Here is a 21,219-nt window from a genome sequence, read left to right as displayed (position 1 = left end):
ACCAATCAAACCATCCCGCCAAAGTCAACACTACGAAACGAGTAAAAAGCAAAATCGAATTTCGCAACCTGCCTCGTCATCATTTCGTCTATTAAAGCAGAGTTTGAAACAATAGAAGGCGAAGAAGAAAGCAATTCGCTACCTAGAAAAAAAATGTCAGTCGTTGTTGACTATGAAGCAGATATCTACCTAGACGCACGCCCCACTTACCCCGCCGAGTGGTACTCCAAGATCGCCGCTCTCTCTCACCACCACCACCTCGCCTGGGATGCCGGTACCGGAAACGGCCAAGCCGCAACCGCCGTATGTATCACATTTTTCCGATCTATTTTTTTTTTCAAAATTCAATCTCTGATTTCATAACGGTTTTCGCCAGATCGCGGAGCACTACGACAGAGTAATCGCGACGGACGTGAGCGAGAAGATGATAGATCTAGCGAAGCCGTATCCGAAAGTAACTTACCGTCACACGCCTCCGTCGTTGACCGAAGACGAGATGGTGGATCTGATCGGAGGAGAGAACTCCGTGGATCTGATAACGGTCGCCACCGCCGTACACTGGTTCGATCTCCCGAGATTCTACGCGATCGCGAAACGTGTCCTCCGCAAACCGGGAGGGATCATCGCCGTGTGGAGCTACAGCACGGACATGGCGGTGAGCCCCGAGTTCGACTCGGTGATGGCTCCGTTTACTGAGAAAGCGCTGCCGTATTTTAAGTTCCCTGAGTGTCAGTATGTTGTGGACGGTTACAAATCGTTGCCGTTTCCGTTTGAGAGCGTGGGCCTGGGCTCCGAGGGTAAGCCCATTGAGCTGGAGATGAAGAGGACGGTGTCGTTTGAAGGGTTCTTGCGGATGGTGCGGTCGTGGTCTGCCATTGGCGCTGCTAAGGAAAAAGGAGTTGACTTGTTGTCGGAAGATGTAGTGAAGGAGCTCGAGACGGCTTGGGGTGGATCCGAGTTGGTTCGACCCATCGTTTACAAGTCGTTTATGCTTGCAGGAACCGTTAGTAACTAGCTCCTTTAACCGCTCAAATTTGTTATGATTAGTTGAATAATAGTTGTAAAGGTTTGTAATGAAAGGAAACTATGTGTATACGTATTATGATACCAGTCTTGTGCCAGATTAATTCGAGAATATCATAGCACCTCATCATGTCTAATCTCACGAGTCGCATCCCATATGTCCTTTGAACTAAAAGTATCCAAGTTACGGTCCTCCACTTGCCAAGTAGGTTAATACCTGAAGCTGTTTCTCTGATCGTCCGGTATTTGATATCCCACTAATTAAGACGTGAAAGTATCCATAACGAAGAGAAAAGAAGAATAGCCAGACTCGTTAATGTATCAATGAGCCGAAAAGATTTTATAGTTAGGCCCGAAGCTCTTTGGGAAAAGACTGATCTAAAGATTCTTTCGGTTAATACTTGATATCCAACTGGAATTAGATAACAACAAAATATAAACAGAAAAAGATAAAGTATTTGTATATTACTTTTTTTTTTTAATCAGAACCAAGAGATACAACCTACGGCCGGAAAATCTAAATTGAAGAACATAGTTAACAACGAAACATGTAAAAACAGTACAAATGTTTCACTTTATTTTCAACCACATATAGATATTGCTAACACGCATATAATTATTAGAGAAGCATATTTGCACCATTATTATCCGATAATAGGGAACTGGTGTCTTATAAGAGAGAATTAGGCGCATACGAAATCAGCTGGGGGAGAAACACCGCAGGGCCTAAGAACCTCACCAAGTCTTACACTGATCTCCAATATATTGAGAACTGACAGTTTTAAGGCATTGCAGATGCAGACAGAGGCCACAGAGGGGGCAAGCCCAGCAACTAGAGAACAGCATTGCGTCAGCGGTAGAACGTTGAGGCCCACGATAGAGGTAAGCCTGTTGACACAAGCTTGGACCTGGGTTGAGCTTCTGGGACATATCGGAGCTTGAGGTCCAGGAGCTTGGGCCATGGTAAAGCCGAAGAAGACGAGGTTGATGGTGAGGAAGAGAGCTATGGTGATGTTCTTTGAAGCCATGTTTTGAAAATTCTAATTAAGCTTCTTTTTCTTTACTTTTTGTATGTTATTGGAGATGAGGGTTGAGTAAGTCGTTTGGGAGGTGAGAGTTCCTATTTATAGATATTTTTTTTTGTAGGTTTGATTGCTTAAAGTAGCATGTACTTACTTAGACCATCTTTATCGGTGGGACAAATAAAAGGTCCTTAGTATATTTTAGTAATATTTTTAAGTTAGGGACAAAGTTTAAAGACTTTTCTAATGTTGTAGATTATTGGTAGGACAAAAAAGTCCTTAACATTTTTTTGATCAAACCAAACTTCATTAATTATAAAAGTTCAAACTCCATTCAAGGAGGACATACAAGATAGAAAGGCATTACTAGCCAAGGGAGTAGCCATATTACAAGCACAGCAAAACACAAGAAGGATAAGGGATCAAATAGCTAATAAGATCCAAAGAACACCAAAAGACCAACTCTCTGAAAGGAGGCAAATGAGTTCTTGACAGTCTGACTTGCAAACAAGCTTGGAAATGCTCAGTAGAACGGCTGCAACTTGTGCGTCCAAAAGAGCTAGACACTCTGTAACAATTGCAGGAAAGTCATAATACCAGGAAGATAAACATTGCAATAGATACATAATTCAACGGAGGTGGCACTTGGATATACTTCCCAATGAACAAGAACCGATTAATATCAAATATAATTCATCAAGAACCAATCAATTCGAACACCACTACCACAATGAACCAATCAATCTGAAACCTAAATAATCAAAAAAGAAAACAATCAATTTAAGACCTAATTCATCCATTTCAGAACAAGTAAATCAAAATCCCCAACTGAAATTCGAATCTCAAATCCGCTACAGATGGAAACATACCAACAGATGAAGAGACGATAGCGGAGCCACAACCAAAGGTCTTGAAGCGAGCTTCATCACATCACCGCAGGTGAGTCCCGTACCGATGCTGGGATCGTTCTTGTGGAAAGACCCGACTTTGTGGAGGATTTCATCAGTGGGAGAGAGAGAGAGAGAGACGATTGTGAAGAAGACGAAGAAGCCATTGAAAGGTGAATTTTCAGAGGAGATCAGCAGATTACAAACCTGCGTGGAAGAAGAAGAAGAGAGAGATAGGGAGACGGAGATGATGAAAACAAGAGAGAGACAGCAAAGGATGACACGTGTTTCCAAGGACGCGTTAAGAAAAGTTCTTATTTAGTTAACGATCCTTCTATTTTTCCTGTCTTTTTTATTTATTTTTCGTTCTTTTAATGTTAAGAACCGTGTATTTTACAACCGATAAAGATGGTCTTAAGATTTAGTTTCAGAATTCGCCAGCGCAAATTAAAAGTCAACTGAAATAATTATACACTACAGCTTCATCATATGGATTTTTTTCATAGCACGAGACATCAATATGGGTGGTTATTTTTGTTTTGTAGTATATAACATTTATGATATATTGATAATTTTTAATTGTCTGTAGTTTGTTGATTGCTCATATTGTGATTGAATACTAAACCAATTAAAATGATATGCTATATAATATATCCATCGATTAGTAATTTTTAATTACCTTAATCATTTTGATGTATTTATTTATAAACTAAGCACTGATTAGTATGTTTTTATATATTAATAAATCTATATTTCCAAAATAATATATTTTATGTTAAATAAAATAAATAGATATGTTTCTAAGTTTTTTATAAGCCAAATAAATTTTCTTCTATGTTTATTTTTGAGGAAATATTAAATCAATATTCAATTATTTTATTCTTATAATATAACAATATTTGTGTGAATAATATTAATCATCAAATTATTTAACATATATTTGAAAATAACTTTATATATTTTAAATAAAAAAATTATAATTATATTTTGTATGTGAAATGAAACAATAATATACATGAATTTATAATATTTAAGTTTATATGTAATATTTTAAATAAATCTGATTAATTTTATTGTAAAAATTGATTAGAGAATATTCTTGTTAATGAGTAATGGTTAGTGAATATTCGTTAGAGGTTTTCCCGGCGGATAAAACCCAGATTTCCGGTGAACGGTGTTTAGATGCTAATCGGGAGTTTGTTGGGACATCTATATACCAGAGTCATAAAAAATAATGGTAAATTTTGCATTTTAAAAGGCTTATTTTCAAAAAGTATTTCAATTTTAATAATATGGATGAATGTAGTTTAACTGAACATAGTAAAATTTAGTCCTACATGGACATGAGCTGCATCTTCCCAAAGATACAAACTTAAGGGGTATCTAAACCTCATCTAGTCATCTATAGAAGAGGTTTGGCAAAGAACATTTAATTAAGGCTCAAATACAAAACCTAACAGAGTTGTTTTTCTACCTGTAGTCATTTTATTGAGTTATTACTGTTAATTCAAAATATCGGCCACAGAGACTGATATTTTGATATGTGGATTAGTGGAACAACATCAACACAAGAGCTTCCGAATTCCGATTGAAGAAAAAGAGTGTTTCATAATGAAAATTTAGTATATAAATTAATCAAGCTTGACCACTGAGTAGGATAAATATGGATTGTCATCTATATATATAGTAAAATGGCTTGATCGTAAGTTTAATGATACGAACGAAAATCTCGTAAGGCATAAAACTCTCTTAAGAAAGTTGACATTTCATTTTTTTTACTAAAGTTGACATGGTTAATTTGCCTTTATGAAAATTAGAAACTGTCTTATTGTAAAATAAATATATACTTCTATATATAATAGAAAAGATATTGACTTTTTATTGAAATTTAACTTACAAATATTTAAGAGTATATTTACTTATTTTATTTTGGAAATATTTTTAAAATACTATATATTTGTGAGCAAATTTGATATGCAAAAATAAAATTAATAAAATCATAAAACTTTACAAATTTTCAGTGTAATAATAAATCAAATAAAACCAGGATTATTTTCATACAGTGTTGTTTTAATAGAATCAGATAAATGATCACATATGTATGTTTACGTGTGTCGATCCAGTACCGGCCCTGAAAGGAAGCCAAAGAAGCATTGGCTTCCGGCCTTCGATATTATTAACAAATATCGGCCTTATTTCAGTAGAATGTCTTTAGCACAGTGGTTTACTTGGCATTATATTGAGGTAAGGGGCTTAGGTTCTAACCATTTTGGCAGACTATTTTTCTAATTTGCTTCCAGCCTTCTTAAAGTCAAGACCGGTGCTGGTCGATCTAATAATGTGTATGTTTACGTGTTTGGACAACCTAAATGATCAAATATGTGCTGCCTAACTATGGAGACTTCGCAGCCAAGGTAACTTAGCTTATTCACATTCCTAACCTAAACCCAATCTATATGAAAAAAATATATAGAAAAATGAAACCCACGGAGCATGCCCATTTACTCAAGTAGCAAAACCGACATATTACTTAACTGATAACAAACTTGGGATAGAATTGAACATAACAAATCTGAAGCTTGATTGTCAATTTTCTTATTATTAGTTTTCGCTTCCGCCTCAGAAGTTATCAGTAGAAAAATCCTGACCTCAATTCCATTCAATATACGAAAACGTCAAAACTTCGCCAAAGATTTTCTCGCCATCCACTTTTGGATAGATTTACTCATTAGACCAAAACAAGCAACTGAATGCACCAAATTTATAGCCTGCAAGTACCGAAAGACGTTTGCTAATTACATGACTCAATCCAGATTATGACGAATCTTGTTAAGGGATTTCGCATATCGCTATACCCCTTTTCTAAAATGGCAAACAACAAAGAAATCATCTTATATCACAGAAAGGTGTATACATCAAGCCTAAACATCGAACGTAAACAAATTTGACGACAAGTTACAAAACATTAGTTGTTCTGAATTTTTAATTAAAAATCATATATATATATATATATATATATATATATATATAATATATATAACAATGTCACATATCTATCTTATTAAACAGAAACATTCTGTTGGACCTAAATTTATTTTTTAAATTTTTAAATTAAATACACCTTTATACTTTATAGTTAAACCTACATTAAATCACTAATGTTTTTTTCTTTATACTACTATCCATGTTTCCAAACAATATACTTATTTCTTTATACTACTATCAATGTTTCCAAACAATATATTTTTTATACTACTATTAATGTTTCCAAACAATACAATAATTAATCTTATTTATTTTATATCTATCATTTTCTCTTTAAAATTTTGTAGAAATGTCATAATTTCATAAATTGCAAAATAATGAACTTTAAAATTTGGATTATAAGATTACAAATTATGAAACTATTACAATTTAAATCCAATTAGATTACATATCGGTCATCCATCAGTTCAATCGGTTAGTCTCAGGTTTTACTGATTTTTTAATATGAATATTTTAGAAACCTAAATTGAATTGTCAGATCTCCGGATTAACCGGTATAATCAAATCAGGTTGAATTTAAAAACACTGATTTAAATGCAAAAATATTTTAAATACACACTCTTTAAAAATTACCAAAATATTTGTTAAGTTATTAGTGAAATTTTTCATCGTAAAATATTACGCGCTTCCAAAGCGCGGGTCAAAATCTAGTTGTAATGTAAAAGAAATGAGAAAAATGTATCTTCAATTCTTCATACAAAAAGTTTTCATCTAACGACTCAGATCAGTTTGAGTGCCCGACCGAGTATTCATCATTTTGGGAAATTGGTTACTGCCGCCTGTAACCGGTAAAATCTTAGTGTAAAAACAGACTACTGCAACCCAATCAGCCTTTTTTCTTATAATAAAATTACTTGAACTGAAGCCACCTTTTAAAAAAAAAAAAAAAACTGAAGCCACCTATGAGTCTTAATCACAAGAATAGGGTTCGGCAATAGAATAAATGGCTGAATGCAAACGTATCTGACCCTCCAAAAGCTGCTATAAATACCCACAGCCTCACCACACTTCGATCCACCAGGTTCCGTTAAGTAATCCTTTCTAAGGACAAAATGGCTCCACATTGTTCAACTAAAACCATAGTTTTTGTCCTTGCACTGATCAGCATCTTCTTCCTCAGCGAAACGGAAGCCCAGAGTCGGTCTCCTCCACGTCAGCCTCCGGCTCCACGCCGTCCTCCAACTCCACGACGTCCTCCACCTCCACGCCGTCCTCCACCCCGCCACCCCCACCACCGTTTGTTTGTCCACCATGTGTTTGTCCACCACCAGTGTTTCCACCAAATAACCCACCACCTGGGACTGCACCACCTGGGACTACACCACCCGAGATTACGCCACCAGAAATTCAACCACCCGAGATTACACCACCAGAAATTGAACCAGTAATTCCACCACCCGGGATTACACCACCAGAAACTGGACCAATAACTCCAATACCAGAGATTCCACCACCTGAGAGTACGCCGCCACCAGAAATTCAACCACCCGAGATTACACCACCAGTAACTGAACCAATAACTCCACCACCAGAAACTGGACCAATAACTCCGCTACCAGAAATTCCACTACCCGAAATTACACCACCAGAAATTCAACCACCCGAGATTACACCACCAGAAACTGAACCAGTAACTCCACCATCCGGGATTACACCACCAGAAACTGGACCAATAACTCCACTACCAGAGATTCCACCACCTGAAAGTACGCCACCAGAAATTCAACCACCCGAAATTACACCACCAGAAACTGAACCAATAACTCCACCACCAGAAACTGGACCAATAAATCCGCTACCAGAAATTCCACCACCCGAGATTACACCACCAGAAATTCAACCCCCGAGATTACACCACCAGTAACTGAACCAGTAATTCCACCACCCGGGATTACACCACCACCAGAAACTAAACCAATAACTCCACTACCAGATTTTCCACCACCCAATACTACTCCACCAGAAATTCAACCACCCGAGATTACACCAGAAACTGAACCAGTAACTCCACCACCCGAGATTTCACCACCCAGGATTACACCACCCGAAATTGAACCAAAGACTCCACCACCGGAGATTACACCATCACAAATTCCACCACCTGATATTACTCCTCCGGAGATTGAACCAACAGAAATTACACCACCAGAAAGTCCACCACCAAAGATTTCACCACCACAAATCGAACCAGAAATTCCGCCACCTGGGATTACGCCACCTGAGATACCACCACCAAAAATTTCACCACACAAATCGAACCAGAAATTCCACCACCTGGGATTACGCCACCTGATATTCCACCACCAAAAATTTCACCACCTGATACATCACCACCAATGAATCCACCATCCGGGACTCCACCAAAAATAACTCCACCACTTCCTCCTCCGAACTTCCAACCACCACCGCCCCCATTCCCTACATGTCCCAGGAATGCTGCTCAACAAAGGGCATGTGCCAATGTTGTAAGACGTTTTGGGAATTTCCTAGACTTTGGAAGGGCACAGCCATGTTGCTCTCTTATTCGCGATTTGTCTGATCGCGAAGCAGCAGCTTGCCTATGTGGATTTGTGCAACCACGAGGTCAACGACGTTCCCCTCCTTCTCGCAATATTTTTGTTCTTTGTAGGGCTTGTGGTCGCAGGGTCCCTCGAGGCTTCATGTGTCCATAACCTTTTCCACGTACCCTTCGAATTACCTCGATACACAATAATACATATACTTGCCACTTAATACAGAACTAAATGATTGCGACTTTTTTACTTTCTACTAATAATAATGTAATAAAACATCAATGAAGTCTCTGCTGACCTAATTTGCATTGTCTCATTATTGCTGTTTTCATGATTTCACGAAACATTGGAGTTTATAGATAGAGACAATTAGCACGACAATCTTGAAAATGCTCAAGACGTCTTGAGCAGAGAAATTATCCCCCAACAAATTCTTACATGTTAAATTAAAACACAGACAAAGTGGGTGCATAATCTTATGTTCTTCTCTTTACCCCTGCTTCAAAATTTTATGTAATTTTTGATTTCCGAACCGATTGTTAGATACGCTCCGATATATTAGGTTCTGAAGACGTAAACTTAAACCTTGATATCACTTCGTTTAAGTTTCCATGGTAACAGAAGAAGTAAATTGATTGGAAGAACTCAAGTTTGAGTAACAGAGCAATAACTAGAGCTAGAATAAAAGAAAATGAGAAAGAGATATGCTCATGAGTTTATACAAATACATCGATGTCTGTACGACACCACCTACATCTGGCCGAGAATCTTGTCAATGTTGTCCTCAATAATATGGCCATTAATGAATGGAATGTATCAGGGAAATGGGTCATTCTCTTTAAGAACCTAACTTTTACGGACAAATCGTTTCAGATTTTCATCATCTATTTCATTTGTTTCGTTTTGGTGATGAAATAAATTTTAAATATAATACGAAGAAAATCATAGAAACTGTAATGAAGTTTTCTCAAATTGTAGAAACTAGAAACAGATGAAACCAGTAATTAAATCTTAAACCAAGATAGATGACATAATGTTTCTAGAGTAGCAACATCTAGTTGGATATGACAGTCTAGGTTTAGTATTTGTGGAGTTATACTGTTTATATTAAGATTTAGTTGGATATGCATGCTACCATTGAATGTGATTAAGAGTTCTTTAACGATCAACCTCTATGTATGTTAATTATGTACTAATTAGGTAAGTATATGTAACTAATTATACGAAACTTTTTAGTCCATCAACACACAACCTCTATGTATGTTATGTACCAATTAACTATGAGTACATTAACCCATATTTTTAATATATTACTTAGCAATTTTTAACTTGGGAATTTGTGTCCAGAATACGTTTTGAGTGAACGGTTTTTAACTATTAATCTTAGAACTAGATTCTGACCCGACCTTTTAACTATTAAAGGGCGGGTATATTTTTTGTTTTAATTTTTTATTAGAAATTTAACTTTTATATTTGTTTTCTCTAATTATATTTGTGTTTTTCTTTATAATAATATCTATGTATAAATCTTAATCAAAATCTATTTATAAAAAATAGCAATTTAAAAGTTGATATGGCATACTTTTGACTCTTTGTAATCATATGCATTTATGTCTGTTTATTTGTAATAATATTTGTCTATTCTAAATCTTGACCCGCGGATATATGTTGGTTTGTAATTTTTTTCTTTCTATAAATATGTAGTTATATATTAAAGAAATTTAATTCATAAATTTTCGTATAATATTTTTATAAATTATTAGTAAGAGGTTTTGATGATTGTATTGAATTTGTGTGTTGTATAACTATACAATTATGTCATGGTCATTTCACACATTAATTTTGTATTTTATTTATAAACAGTGATTAGTTTTCTTTAGATAAAAGAGTTATAGTTACAATTGATATGTGTTTGGAATGTCAATATATATTGAAATATGTGTTTGGGATGTCAATATAAATTGGCATAAATTTAATTAAAACAAAGTCGACTTTTTCGAATGTTTTTGTTTCTTCGGTATCTGGATTTCTAGTCACTTACTATTATAACATCAATATTTATTTATATATACATATATATATACATATAAAAGTATGGGATAATTTGCAAAATACCCTATTTAGGATTTGAAATTTGAAAACTGCATTTTCTATTTTATTTTTTGAAAAATACACTTCTTTAATTATGAAATTACTTGTTTACCCAAGATATTTCAGTAATTAATATATTAATTTGAAATTAATATAAAAATTCATAATTAATAAAAAAATATCATTAAATTTTATTTTTAAGATAAATATGTGTGTTGAGATAAATATGCTATTTTATCATTTCTTCAACGTACCATTGAAGTGTAGGACAGTAGTTGGATGCTCTCTAGAGATGATGAGATAACAGAGTTTGTGAAGCCATTTGCAATGATGATTCCACATCTTGTCAGATCATTGGCTTCTCCAGCTACCAAAAGGGTTTAAGTGATGCTGATCACAATAACAAGGTGTAAGAAGATTCCACAGAACATACAATCTGGTGATTGTGGTGTTTATGCTATCAAATATATCGAATGTCTTGCATTAGACGTAGATATGGAGCCTGGACTGTGTGATGCTAACATTGAATCTATCAGGAAAAAGCTTGCAACTGATATGTTCGCTGAAGGAAATCATTTTGATGATGATCTTTAGAAGCATTACCTTTGTTTGGTTTTAAAAGTATGTGCTTTTTTCTGTTTTTGTCTTTTACTTTTACGTTTTCAGATGTTTTTACTTAGGTTTTCAGTTTGCTTTTCTATTTAATAGCATATGTGTTTTTTTTTTCACTCATGACATCCTCTCCTCTTTAGTACAATGGTTCCTGAGATTGTTGTGAATTGACTACGGGATAAAACATAAAGCAACTAATTGGCTGTCTTTGTGATGACTGATAAATTTGAGTTGAAATATGTTGATATTTGTGGAAATCAATTTTAGAAACTTTCTCTGCCACTACTGTACTTCTTCCTTGGTTGTAAAATCACTAAAGCAATTCTATACGATTCAACAAACATAGCATACACACAACATATATTGATTCTGCTGCATTGCTTGTAGTGATGTCGTATTTGTCTCCAGGAAAGTAAGCTCGTGACCACAGGTGAACATCCGCATCCTCCAGATGAACGCTCAACTTATGATTCTGACGTCGTATTTCACTGAAAATCAGGTCAAATTCTGCAGTTGTGTAAGCTTTGATGGCTGTCTTCACAAGGCGAGCAATCTTTCTCCCTCCAGGCTGAGAGATGACATTCTTTCGTAGATGATAGGTGCATATTCCACGCTGAGCCAATGGATACACTTTTGCAACTGCTTTTGCAATGGCTAGACATCTGTCAGATATCACTACTAAACTAGCATCATCAGTTACAATAGATGTCAATCGGTTGAAAAACCACTCCCAAGATGCTTCATTCTCAGCATCAACTATCCCAAATGCAAGAGGATACACATGAGAATCACCATCCTGAGCTGTTGCAACTAGCAAAACTCCCTTAAATTTTCCTTTCAAGAAGGTGCCATCAACAACAACAACTCTCCTCATGAATTTAAAACCCTTGACAGAGGCAGCAAACGAGAAAAACAAGTACTTGAACCTATGCTCAGAATCAACCTCGAGGGATGCTATTGTACCCGGGTTAGCCATAACAAGCTTATGCATGTATACTGGAAGCTGCGTATAGCTACTTTCTGGAGAACCTAATACCTCTGTCTGAGCCTCTTCCCTAGCTTTCCATATCTTCCAATATTTTGAATCAAGACCATATCTTTTTTTCATAATACTGGAAATCAACTCTGGTTTCATATTTAGACCTGAATTCCCAAAGTTTTCCAGAAGAAGCTTACTTATAACTCTGGAAGAAGCTCTCGGTCCACCAATGTTTCTGGAAAAAACATGTATGCTTGTCGATGTACTTTGTTACCCAGAAAAACTCACTTGTCGGATTAGTCTTGGCAGCTCTAACCATCCACTTGCAGCTTGTGTCTACACATTTGACAACTAACAACTTCTTGTCTGACTTGCTGACAACCATTCTGAATTTGCGTTCAATCGAAAGCATACGTAAACTCCAAGACAGCTCTGCTTTATTCTTGAACCATTGACCTTTTTTAATGACCTTTGCATCATGAAAATTTGAATCTTCCACTTCAGGTTCTTGATTACTATCCTGTCTATTAACATTCTTACTCTTCACCACTGCAGTGTCTTCAGGATTGACCGTTGCAGTATCTTCATGATTGAAACCTTGATCATGGTTTCCTAAGATTCCATTCTTCACTGAAATACAAAGACGCAGAGGCATGGATTTACACATCTCACACATAGAATCCCACTGCCTATCATTGTTCACAAAAACAGGAGGCGTATCCTTAGGCATGTCTCGAAGCATTGATTCCGGTAGAGCATAGCTGAATTCTAACTCATTACTCGATCGGTTGATACCGAAATCTTCATGAACCATCTGAACCATCTCGTCAAACTTCAGCCCTTCCTTAATCGGCAATAATCTACTTCCTGCTCTTGTATTCACCATGAATTTCCATGATTCGTGATTCAGCTTCCACTCTCCTAAAACTCCAGCCAAATGCAACATGATTTCCTAAAAAAAACAGAATTTTTGTCAGAATAAAAGAGAATCAGAATTACAAAACTGGTATTTGATTCATGAAGCAACAAACCTCTCTCAGATGAGAGGAAAAATCTGTGAAAGGAGAAAAAAAAATACAGAGATGGAAAAGAACGAGAAGGAAGGAGACGAGAGAGTAGAAGACGCCGTCTTGTTTATTTATTTTTTTAAACAGTAAGATATTTAAAATATATTTTGTAGATTGTGTAAAGATTTTATTTTTTTAACAAAATCAATTTTTAAAATATATAGCTAAATTAGAGAAATACTAGGAATGGACAATTATGTAAATTTATATATATATAAATGTATTTTTTCCAAAATTTTAAATAAAGGTGTAATTTTCAAATTATTTTCTTATGGAAGTGTATTTTTCCAAATTTCCCCTAAAAGTATACATAAATATATAAATACACAACACAAGAAAAACCAACGAAAAACCTAACTAAAAACCTAAATCTAAGCCGCTGTCTTCCTCTTGCACCGCACCCTCGACGCTTCAGCCATCGTCAACGCTTCAGCCACCATCACTTCAACTTAAAAAGAGATGGAGTAAGAGATCCAAATCTTCTCAGCTTGACAATGGCGACGAAGTTGAGACCGTGACGACCGGAAAGTTTGAGATTGTCATCTTCTCAGCTTGCCAACGATGGTGAACTTAAGAACATGACGACAGATTATCTCCACAGCAAGTTTGTGATTGCCATTTGTACAGCGAGCAAGCACGATCCTTTAAAGCATTAATTGAGAAGAAATTCAGATACTGAAGAAATGTATGGTTGGAATATGTATTTTATTTTGGACTTCAGGCCCGAACCTTTAGAAAAGCAAAATCCATAACTCGAACTGTTTCTTTATAGAAGGAAACCTAAGTGTCTACGTCAGTGTTGTTAAACCCGGACCGAACCGGCGGTCGGACCGGGTTCAACCGTGAACCGAACATCAAACCGGGTTGGGTTAATACTAAAACCCAATTAAAATTGAATTGGTTAAAAACCCATATTGAACCGTTAAAAATTCGGGAACCAACGACCCAACGAACCGACAAAACCCTGGTTCGTAGAGAAAACAAAAAAATATTAATAAAATAATTAGTTTTAAAAATGAAATAAAAATAGAGTTTGTGACAAACTGTAATTCATAAGGTATTGTCATTTTGACCTTTTTTTTTGAGTCTGTTACGTCTCTGCAAGACTACAATTCACAAGGTATTTTATACTTTTGTGTAGGCCTCGGCATTCGGATTACCGGTTCGGATCCGGATCGGATGTTTCGGATTTCGGATATTTCGGAACTAGTGAAAATGGTACCGATCGGATAATTTAAAATTTCGGTTCGGATACAGTTCGGTACCTGTCGGATCCGGTTCAGATCCGGTTATATCCGAAGTAACCAAAAAATTAACGGATCCGATTAATATTTATAAATTTATATATATATATATAGATATAAACTTTAAAATACATATATAAACACTATAGGATGCATTGGTGTAGTGTCATGTGATGTGGTAAGTGTAGGATGAGGTTCATGGTTCGATTTGCTAGTGATGCATATTAAATTTTACATCTCGGATACCTGTACGGATCTCGGATTTTTCGGATACCCATACGGATCTCGGATTTCTTGGATACCCGTACGGATTTCGGATATACCCGGAACCGATCCGGTACCCGACCAATTTTAAAACCTCATCCGACCGAGTATTTTTCTAGAACCGAACCCGATCCGAGACCCGATTTTTCGGGTAATTAACGGTTCGGATTTTCGGATCCGGATAATTTGCCCACGCCTACTTTTGTGTTTTGATGTCTTTGCAAAACTTTTGCGATGTACTAAGCAATAGAAGAGAATGATCAATAAATTTGATTTCCAGCAAATTCAAACACAGAAAATCAACAAATGTTACATATATATACATATATAGACCAACTTTTGGGTTATATCGGTTATATATGGATTATGTCGCAATGCATGAATCATGCTCTGATACTCATATCAAATTAGATATATGTCAACTGAAAACCAATTGACTATGAACATATTAGTCTATATCATTTATATTCTTATATAATCATGTGACATTTTGTTTTGAATAATGCCCCTCCCAAAAAGAGAGCTAACAAATGAGAAAATTAAAGAGTAAAGCTAGACTGTTTCTGCATCTTATTTCATTCCTGTCAACACCATGAATCTTGAATTTCCATATCAAACCAAGATCCATGAAATCCAAAAAAAAAAAATCCATGATCCTATTTATATACATATATATCAAACCTCCGATCATATCCCAATTCTGTTTTTTTGTCGGATCCTGATTTGATATATTAAATCATACAGATATATTTGGGAGATTCGATTATGTCTGGGTCACATCTTGTTTGGATTACAGATTATGGTGATGAGAACATTGAAGTAAAGAGGGTAACGAAAATTAGGAAAAGAGATTTGTTTCTTATCATAATTTGTTCAGTTTCGGTGAATCTTTACTTGCATGCTTCGTTGACTACCATTTAATGTGTTGATTAGTCTTTTTTGTTAGAATGTTTTAAAGAACTCGCTAACGTCTAATATTAAATGTTTGATTAATGATGAATCACCTAATACTTGTTAACTTCTTGGCCCCTCAACATGTAGCTCGGGTTGCAGCTTCCCAAAGACATATACACACACAAGATACGTCGATATCTAAGCCTCGGCAAGAAAAAGTGCTTTAGGGAAGAGATTAATGATAGTAAGTATATTTGGTTAGCCCCAAAACACTATAGTAAAGTTGACATCTCATAATAACAAGACGTCATATTAAATAACTACGCTTCACTATTTAAGCGCTTACTCTTTATATATTTTTTAATTGCACTTACATCTAACTTTCTAGAATCTTAAATCGCATAAGATAACTGAATTTCACTTATAACGTGCTTCTAGATTTGACATTTTCTGAACTGTGCTAATTAACTGAACTGTTCTAGTTAAGCAAGGTTTAATAGTTTAATTGATGTTTTTAGAACTAAGCGGGTTGCTGGTGATGAACGTTGGTAAACTGTTTTTGTTAGGACTCTTGTTCTTGTTTTTTTACTATGTTCCCATCTCTAACCTAAAAAAGGTTTGTAAGATGGAATTCATGGAACATGCTCACCAATCTAGTCCAGCTAAAATAAAACCTCCCACGAATATATAACCAATCACCACTTTGCAATAGAATTGATCGCCGCTATAAATATATTGCTAATGCATGCATAGTGCTTCAGTCCCATCTCCAGAATATTATACCCTTAAATGGATAAGACGTAATTCATCTCCATGTAAATAGCCTTCATCTAACGACTACGACCGATTTGGATGCCTAACCTATTTATTATACTCCATCGATAAGCTAATAGAAGCATCCATAACCGGAAAATTTCCTACTAGCTTAGGCATTTGAGCAATGAAACCACCTCTGAGCAATAAGTAGGTTTGGCAATGGAACAAGTGGCAGAATGAAGCTCCAGTTTCATGTATAAATACTCACAGCCTCCTACATCTAAGTTCACCAATTCCAGTACAATTTGACAAAATGGCCCCACATGGTTCAGTAAAAACGTTAGCTCTCTTCCTTGCAGTGATCAGTATCATCTTCGCCAGCAAAACCGAAGCCCACAGCTTGCCCCGTCACTGCCATCATCCACCGCCACGGGTGTGTCCACCGTGTCCACTACCACTGCCGCCTCCTCCATGTCCAGAAATTCCGCCTCCACCGTGTCCAGTACCAGCGATTATTCCGCCTCCACCATGTCCAGAACCAACGCCTCCTCCACCCTGTCCACGACTCCCACCGCCTCCACCGTGTCCTCAGCCACCACCTCAGCCACCAACATCACAACCACCACCACCTCCAAACACACCACCGCCTACTCCATACTCCCAACCATCACAGCCTCCATTAAAGACTCCACCACCACCTCCTCCAACTACACCACCACCGCCTCCACCAAAGACTCCCCCACCACCTCCTCCAACTACACCACCACCGCCTCCACCAAAGACTCCCCCACCAGAGACTCCACCACCACCTCCTCCAACTACACCACCAACGCCTCCACCAAAGACTCCCCCACCAGAGACTCCACCACCACCTCCTCCAACTACACCACCACCGCCTCCACCAAAGACTCCCCCACCACCTCCTCCAAACTCCCAACCAACAGTGCCCCCTTCCCAAACTCCACCACCACCTCCACCTAATGTCCCACCACCACCTCCTTCTAACCCCCAACCACCAATGCCTCCACCGCAGACTACCCCACCACCCCCTCCACCAAATGTCCAACCACCACCTCCCCCGCCTAGCACATGTCCGAGGAATGCTGGCCAAATAAGGGCATGTTCCAATGTCCTAAGACGTTCCGGAAATTTCCTAGACTTTGAAAATGCGCAGCCATGTTGTTCGCTCATCCGTGATCTTTCTGATGCCGAGGCAGCTGCTTGCATATGCAATTTGGTGAATGCACGACCCCACACTCTTTCTCCCGATATCACCATCCTCTGTAGGACTTGTGGCCGCAACATTCCCCGAGGTTTCGCCTGCCCATGACCAGCTGTTCATGTCCAATCCCAAGCACCTAAATACTAAAACATACACACCACTTACGCCACAACTAAAGCATTTGGCCTTTTCCGTTCTAATAATAACAATGTAACGAAAATCAATAAATAACTGTTTACTTTTCCATTCTGTGTTATTTCATTACTGTTTTCCTAATTCTGTTAGATTATTGGACTTTAGAACACTTCCACTAGTGAGAGATTTGGAAAAGTTTACTATTAATTTAGTATTAGTATATCATATAATTTGATAATATAATAGATTTAATTATATATTATAAAAAGTAAACTAAGAAAAATGTTAGATGAATTTTATAATTTTAAAAATATGTGTGCTTTTACTATAAGAGACTCACTTAAACCCCCAATGAGAATACTCTTATGATATATATACAAAATGATCGATAAATTAATCAAATCTCGAAAAAATGATTTCATATAATCTTATGATGATTTTGATGTTTCTGCTTTAATATTTACTTTTAATCAATACTCTCTATCACTTTAAGTTTTTTTTTTTAAGATTTCTATTTTGTTTTAAAATAAGTGATGTTTTCACTCTTCTAGATAAAATTTAACGTCACTTAAAATTTGTAACCAATTACAAAATATTGTATATTTTTTATTGGTTGAATTCGTTTTATTTTAAGCTATTTTATATAACAAGATAAATTACAAAAATTTATATTTTCTTAATTTTTGTGAAAAGATCTTAAAATCAAATTAAAATGATAAAGATGGAGTATAGTTCTGAGTTAATGTTTGACTAGATTTTGATTCATATTTTCAAAATACGGATTTATTTTCTGATCCATTTTTTTCTTTTTAGTTTTTCTAATGAAATATTCAGTGATAAAAAAAGTTTCATGTCTCAAAATCTTTGTTTACTCGCATTGTTATCGAAAAATTGATTAAAATACAATAAACTAGATATCATTTTTCAAAAATAGACTCAATCAAAAATATCATAACATTTAAGATTTAATGATTATATTTAGAGAATTTACAACTTCACTCGTTTTTAATTTAAAATAGAATTTGAAATAAAAAATGCTTTAATTCTAATTCATTTTCCATTCTATAATATAGTAAAAACAAATTTATTCTATTTACAAAATAATACATTTATTTTTCATTACTTTATTTTTACTCCAAAATAAAGTAAGGTTGAAGCAAAATCAATCCTATTATAGAATTATTTTATTTTAGAGAAAAATAGAATTTTATATTTGAGGTATTTTTATTTACAAATTTTGACAATTACCCTATAATTTTTGTTACAAAAATGTATACAGAATTATAAACGACGAAAGACATATAGAGAACCAATTTAATATAGCACCAATAGTTACTTCCAAACTCTTATTAATTATGCCTATCGCCAGCTAAATTCCGTAAGGGTATAACGTGGTCGGTCCAAACAAATATTTTAAGAAAACCCAATTACGAATCAAATCATTTAGCTTATAATTATATAGCATTTAGTCCTCTTCTCAAGCCATTCAATTCCCCCTATAAATACACACTAAACACTCTTCACTTTCTCCACCACTTCTCGACTTGAAATTAATTTATAGGGCTTTTTTCCCATTCCCTCAGTAACCAATGGCTCTTAAAGACTCTCTTGCTCTCTTCCTTCTCTTCAACATCCTTTTCTTCACCCTCACTACAGCCACCCGAAGTACCAATTGTCCTCCTCCACCACGCAAACACAACAAACACAAACCTAGCCCACCATCTACACCAACCACCACGGGAGCTTGCCCTAAAGACGCCTTAAAGCTTGGTGTTTGTGTTGACGCCCTAAACTTGTTGAACGATGTGACTCTCGGAACTCCTCCTGTGACTCCATGTTGTAACCTCATCAGGGGTTTGGTCGATCTTGAAGCTGCGGTTTGTCTTTGCACTGCCCTCAACGCTAGCGTTCTTGGCATCAAACTTAACCTTCCCATCAACCTAAGTTTGCTTCTCAATGTGTGCAAAAGAAAGTCCCCAGCTGGCTTCCAATGCCCTTAAACTCAAAGCGACGTCAATCGGATAAATTAAAGCTTGAATCTTTTATTGTAATGTTTTCTTTTGTACTCGTTTATTTGAAGTGGTGAAGTTCAAGATGAACATCAGAACATCAATGAGTTTGTGTTGTTTACTTTTGTTGTATGGCGAGAGCGCCTTGCTTGAGTGTTACTCCCTTTATTGTAATTTGTTCATTTGTCGTATTGAATAAAATATCAATGATTGTTTTTTTAGTCAACACGGTTTTTCCGTTATTTTAATTTTCAGTGTTTGTTATGAAATTATAATTTGCTTCAATAGCTAGTGAATACAGGATAAAATAACTAATTAATTTATGTTTGGCCCGTGAGTGTGGTATTGTTGCTGCCCACAGCAGACGTGTACAAAGTGTAACAAGACTACAACACTAGTACTGAATTTGAGCTATATATATATAATTTTTATAATCGAACTATTTACGAATATATCTCTTATATAAAATTAAATTTTAAAAAAAAAATTTACTAAATAATAAAAATTTATGAAATTTTACATTTTCTAAACATTTATTTTTTTAAAAAAATTGTACACATAGCATTTTCGTAAGCAAAAGTAGCTGACGTAACATCCACACGAACATAAATAAATGATGTGGCAGCTGATGTGGCAACTGGTGTATAATTTCTCCGAAAATTTATAAATCGGGTATGTTTTGGTAGAGTCATATAAGTTCAGGTATACTTTGACAGAATCATATAAGTAGATATGAATTGAACATATGGCGATATCTTGGATATGAAATGACTGTTTTCTGAGAACTAAACTAAATCTCTTAAATTATTTATATAAATTTATAAATCTAAGCTTATCCTTTAAATAGTAAACCCTAAACAATAATCCATAGACTCAAACACTAAAATATTTTTATTGGACTTTTTTTTAAAAAAAATATTATTCAACTTATAGTATTTCAGTCATTTTTTTAATGTTACCATTTTCAAATAAAACTCATAATTTATTGATATTTAACTTTGACAAAAAAAATTATTAATTTTACTTTCAACATAAAAGAAATAAAAATTAAAAGATTTTTTTTTATTATGAAACTACTATGTGCATATACAATCTAATGATATTATTGAAAATGATTATTTAAAATAACAAAGAAATTATCTCTTTTATATTTTATTCATTTTGAAAAATTAATGACTAATTTATTTTTTAAAATTAATTAATTTAATAATATTTATATAACATAAATTTATATATTAATGTCACATATCAAATTATTTTGTAGATCCGTCCATGATCGATCAACTTTTTTTTTTTTGGATAGATCAACTTGATCCGGGTTGATACTCCAACCACTGTTGACACATCTGTGCGTGCCAGCAAAGGAGACTTTTTTCACTTTTGACAAACTACTACTAAATGAATAATGAAGATATGTGGGAGACATAATTCGATTTCAGATCTCTCCCGTAACCAG

The 21,219-nt window shown here is 35.3% G+C and overlaps 6 protein-coding genes across 6 annotated transcripts; 4 read left to right on the top strand and 2 right to left on the bottom strand.

Moving 5' to 3' along the window:
- The first annotated feature begins 101 nt into the window (after positions 1–101).
- On the top strand, positions 102–1,150 carry LOC108842542 (uncharacterized). The gene is made up of 2 exons (XM_018615488.2): positions 102–303; positions 377–1,150. The coding sequence occupies exons 1-2, from the start codon at positions 154–156 to the stop codon at positions 1,013–1,015; spliced, it is 789 nt and encodes a 262-aa protein (XP_018470990.1). The 5' UTR covers positions 102–153; the 3' UTR covers positions 1,016–1,150.
- A 321-nt stretch (positions 1,151–1,471) lies between these two features.
- LOC130494277 (putative lipid-binding protein AIR1) lies at positions 1,472–2,125 on the bottom strand. The gene has a single exon (XM_057003138.1). It carries the CDS (start codon positions 2,049–2,051, stop codon positions 1,707–1,709), a length of 345 nt encoding a protein of 114 aa, XP_056859118.1. The 5' UTR covers positions 2,052–2,125; the 3' UTR covers positions 1,472–1,706.
- A 494-nt stretch (positions 2,126–2,619) lies between these two features.
- Positions 2,620–3,418, bottom strand: LOC108827420 (uncharacterized). The gene is made up of 3 exons (XM_057004331.1): positions 3,411–3,418; positions 2,915–3,245; positions 2,620–2,796 (listed from the first exon to the last, which is right to left on the bottom strand). The coding sequence occupies exons 1-3, from the start codon at positions 3,416–3,418 to the stop codon at positions 2,785–2,787; spliced, it is 351 nt and encodes a 116-aa protein (XP_056860311.1). The 3' UTR covers positions 2,620–2,784.
- A 1,883-nt stretch (positions 3,419–5,301) lies between these two features.
- Positions 5,302–7,841, top strand: LOC130508691 (36.4 kDa proline-rich protein-like). The gene is made up of 2 exons (XM_057004329.1): positions 5,302–5,346; positions 7,083–7,841. The coding sequence occupies exons 1-2, from the start codon at positions 5,302–5,304 to the stop codon at positions 7,839–7,841; spliced, it is 804 nt and encodes a 267-aa protein (XP_056860309.1).
- An 8,869-nt stretch (positions 7,842–16,710) lies between these two features.
- On the top strand, positions 16,711–17,727 carry LOC130508690 (leucine-rich repeat extensin-like protein 3). Its single transcript, XM_057004328.1, has one exon. The coding sequence runs from the start codon at positions 16,711–16,713 to the stop codon at positions 17,725–17,727; it is 1,017 nt and encodes a 338-aa protein (XP_056860308.1).
- A 1,516-nt stretch (positions 17,728–19,243) lies between these two features.
- Positions 19,244–19,989, top strand: LOC108823991 (14 kDa proline-rich protein DC2.15). Its single transcript, XM_018597316.2, has one exon. It carries the CDS (start codon positions 19,344–19,346, stop codon positions 19,752–19,754), a length of 411 nt encoding a protein of 136 aa, XP_018452818.1. The 5' UTR covers positions 19,244–19,343; the 3' UTR covers positions 19,755–19,989.
- The last annotated feature ends 1,230 nt before the right edge of the window (positions 19,990–21,219 follow it).

Source organism: Raphanus sativus, chromosome 2 (assembly GCF_000801105.2).
Source record: "Raphanus sativus cultivar WK10039 chromosome 2, ASM80110v3, whole genome shotgun sequence".
In the NCBI taxonomy this organism is placed as follows: domain Eukaryota; kingdom Viridiplantae; phylum Streptophyta; class Magnoliopsida; order Brassicales; family Brassicaceae; genus Raphanus; species Raphanus sativus.
The sequence above is the reverse complement of the archived record's forward strand: the minus strand, read 5'-3'. Positions and strand labels throughout refer to the sequence as shown.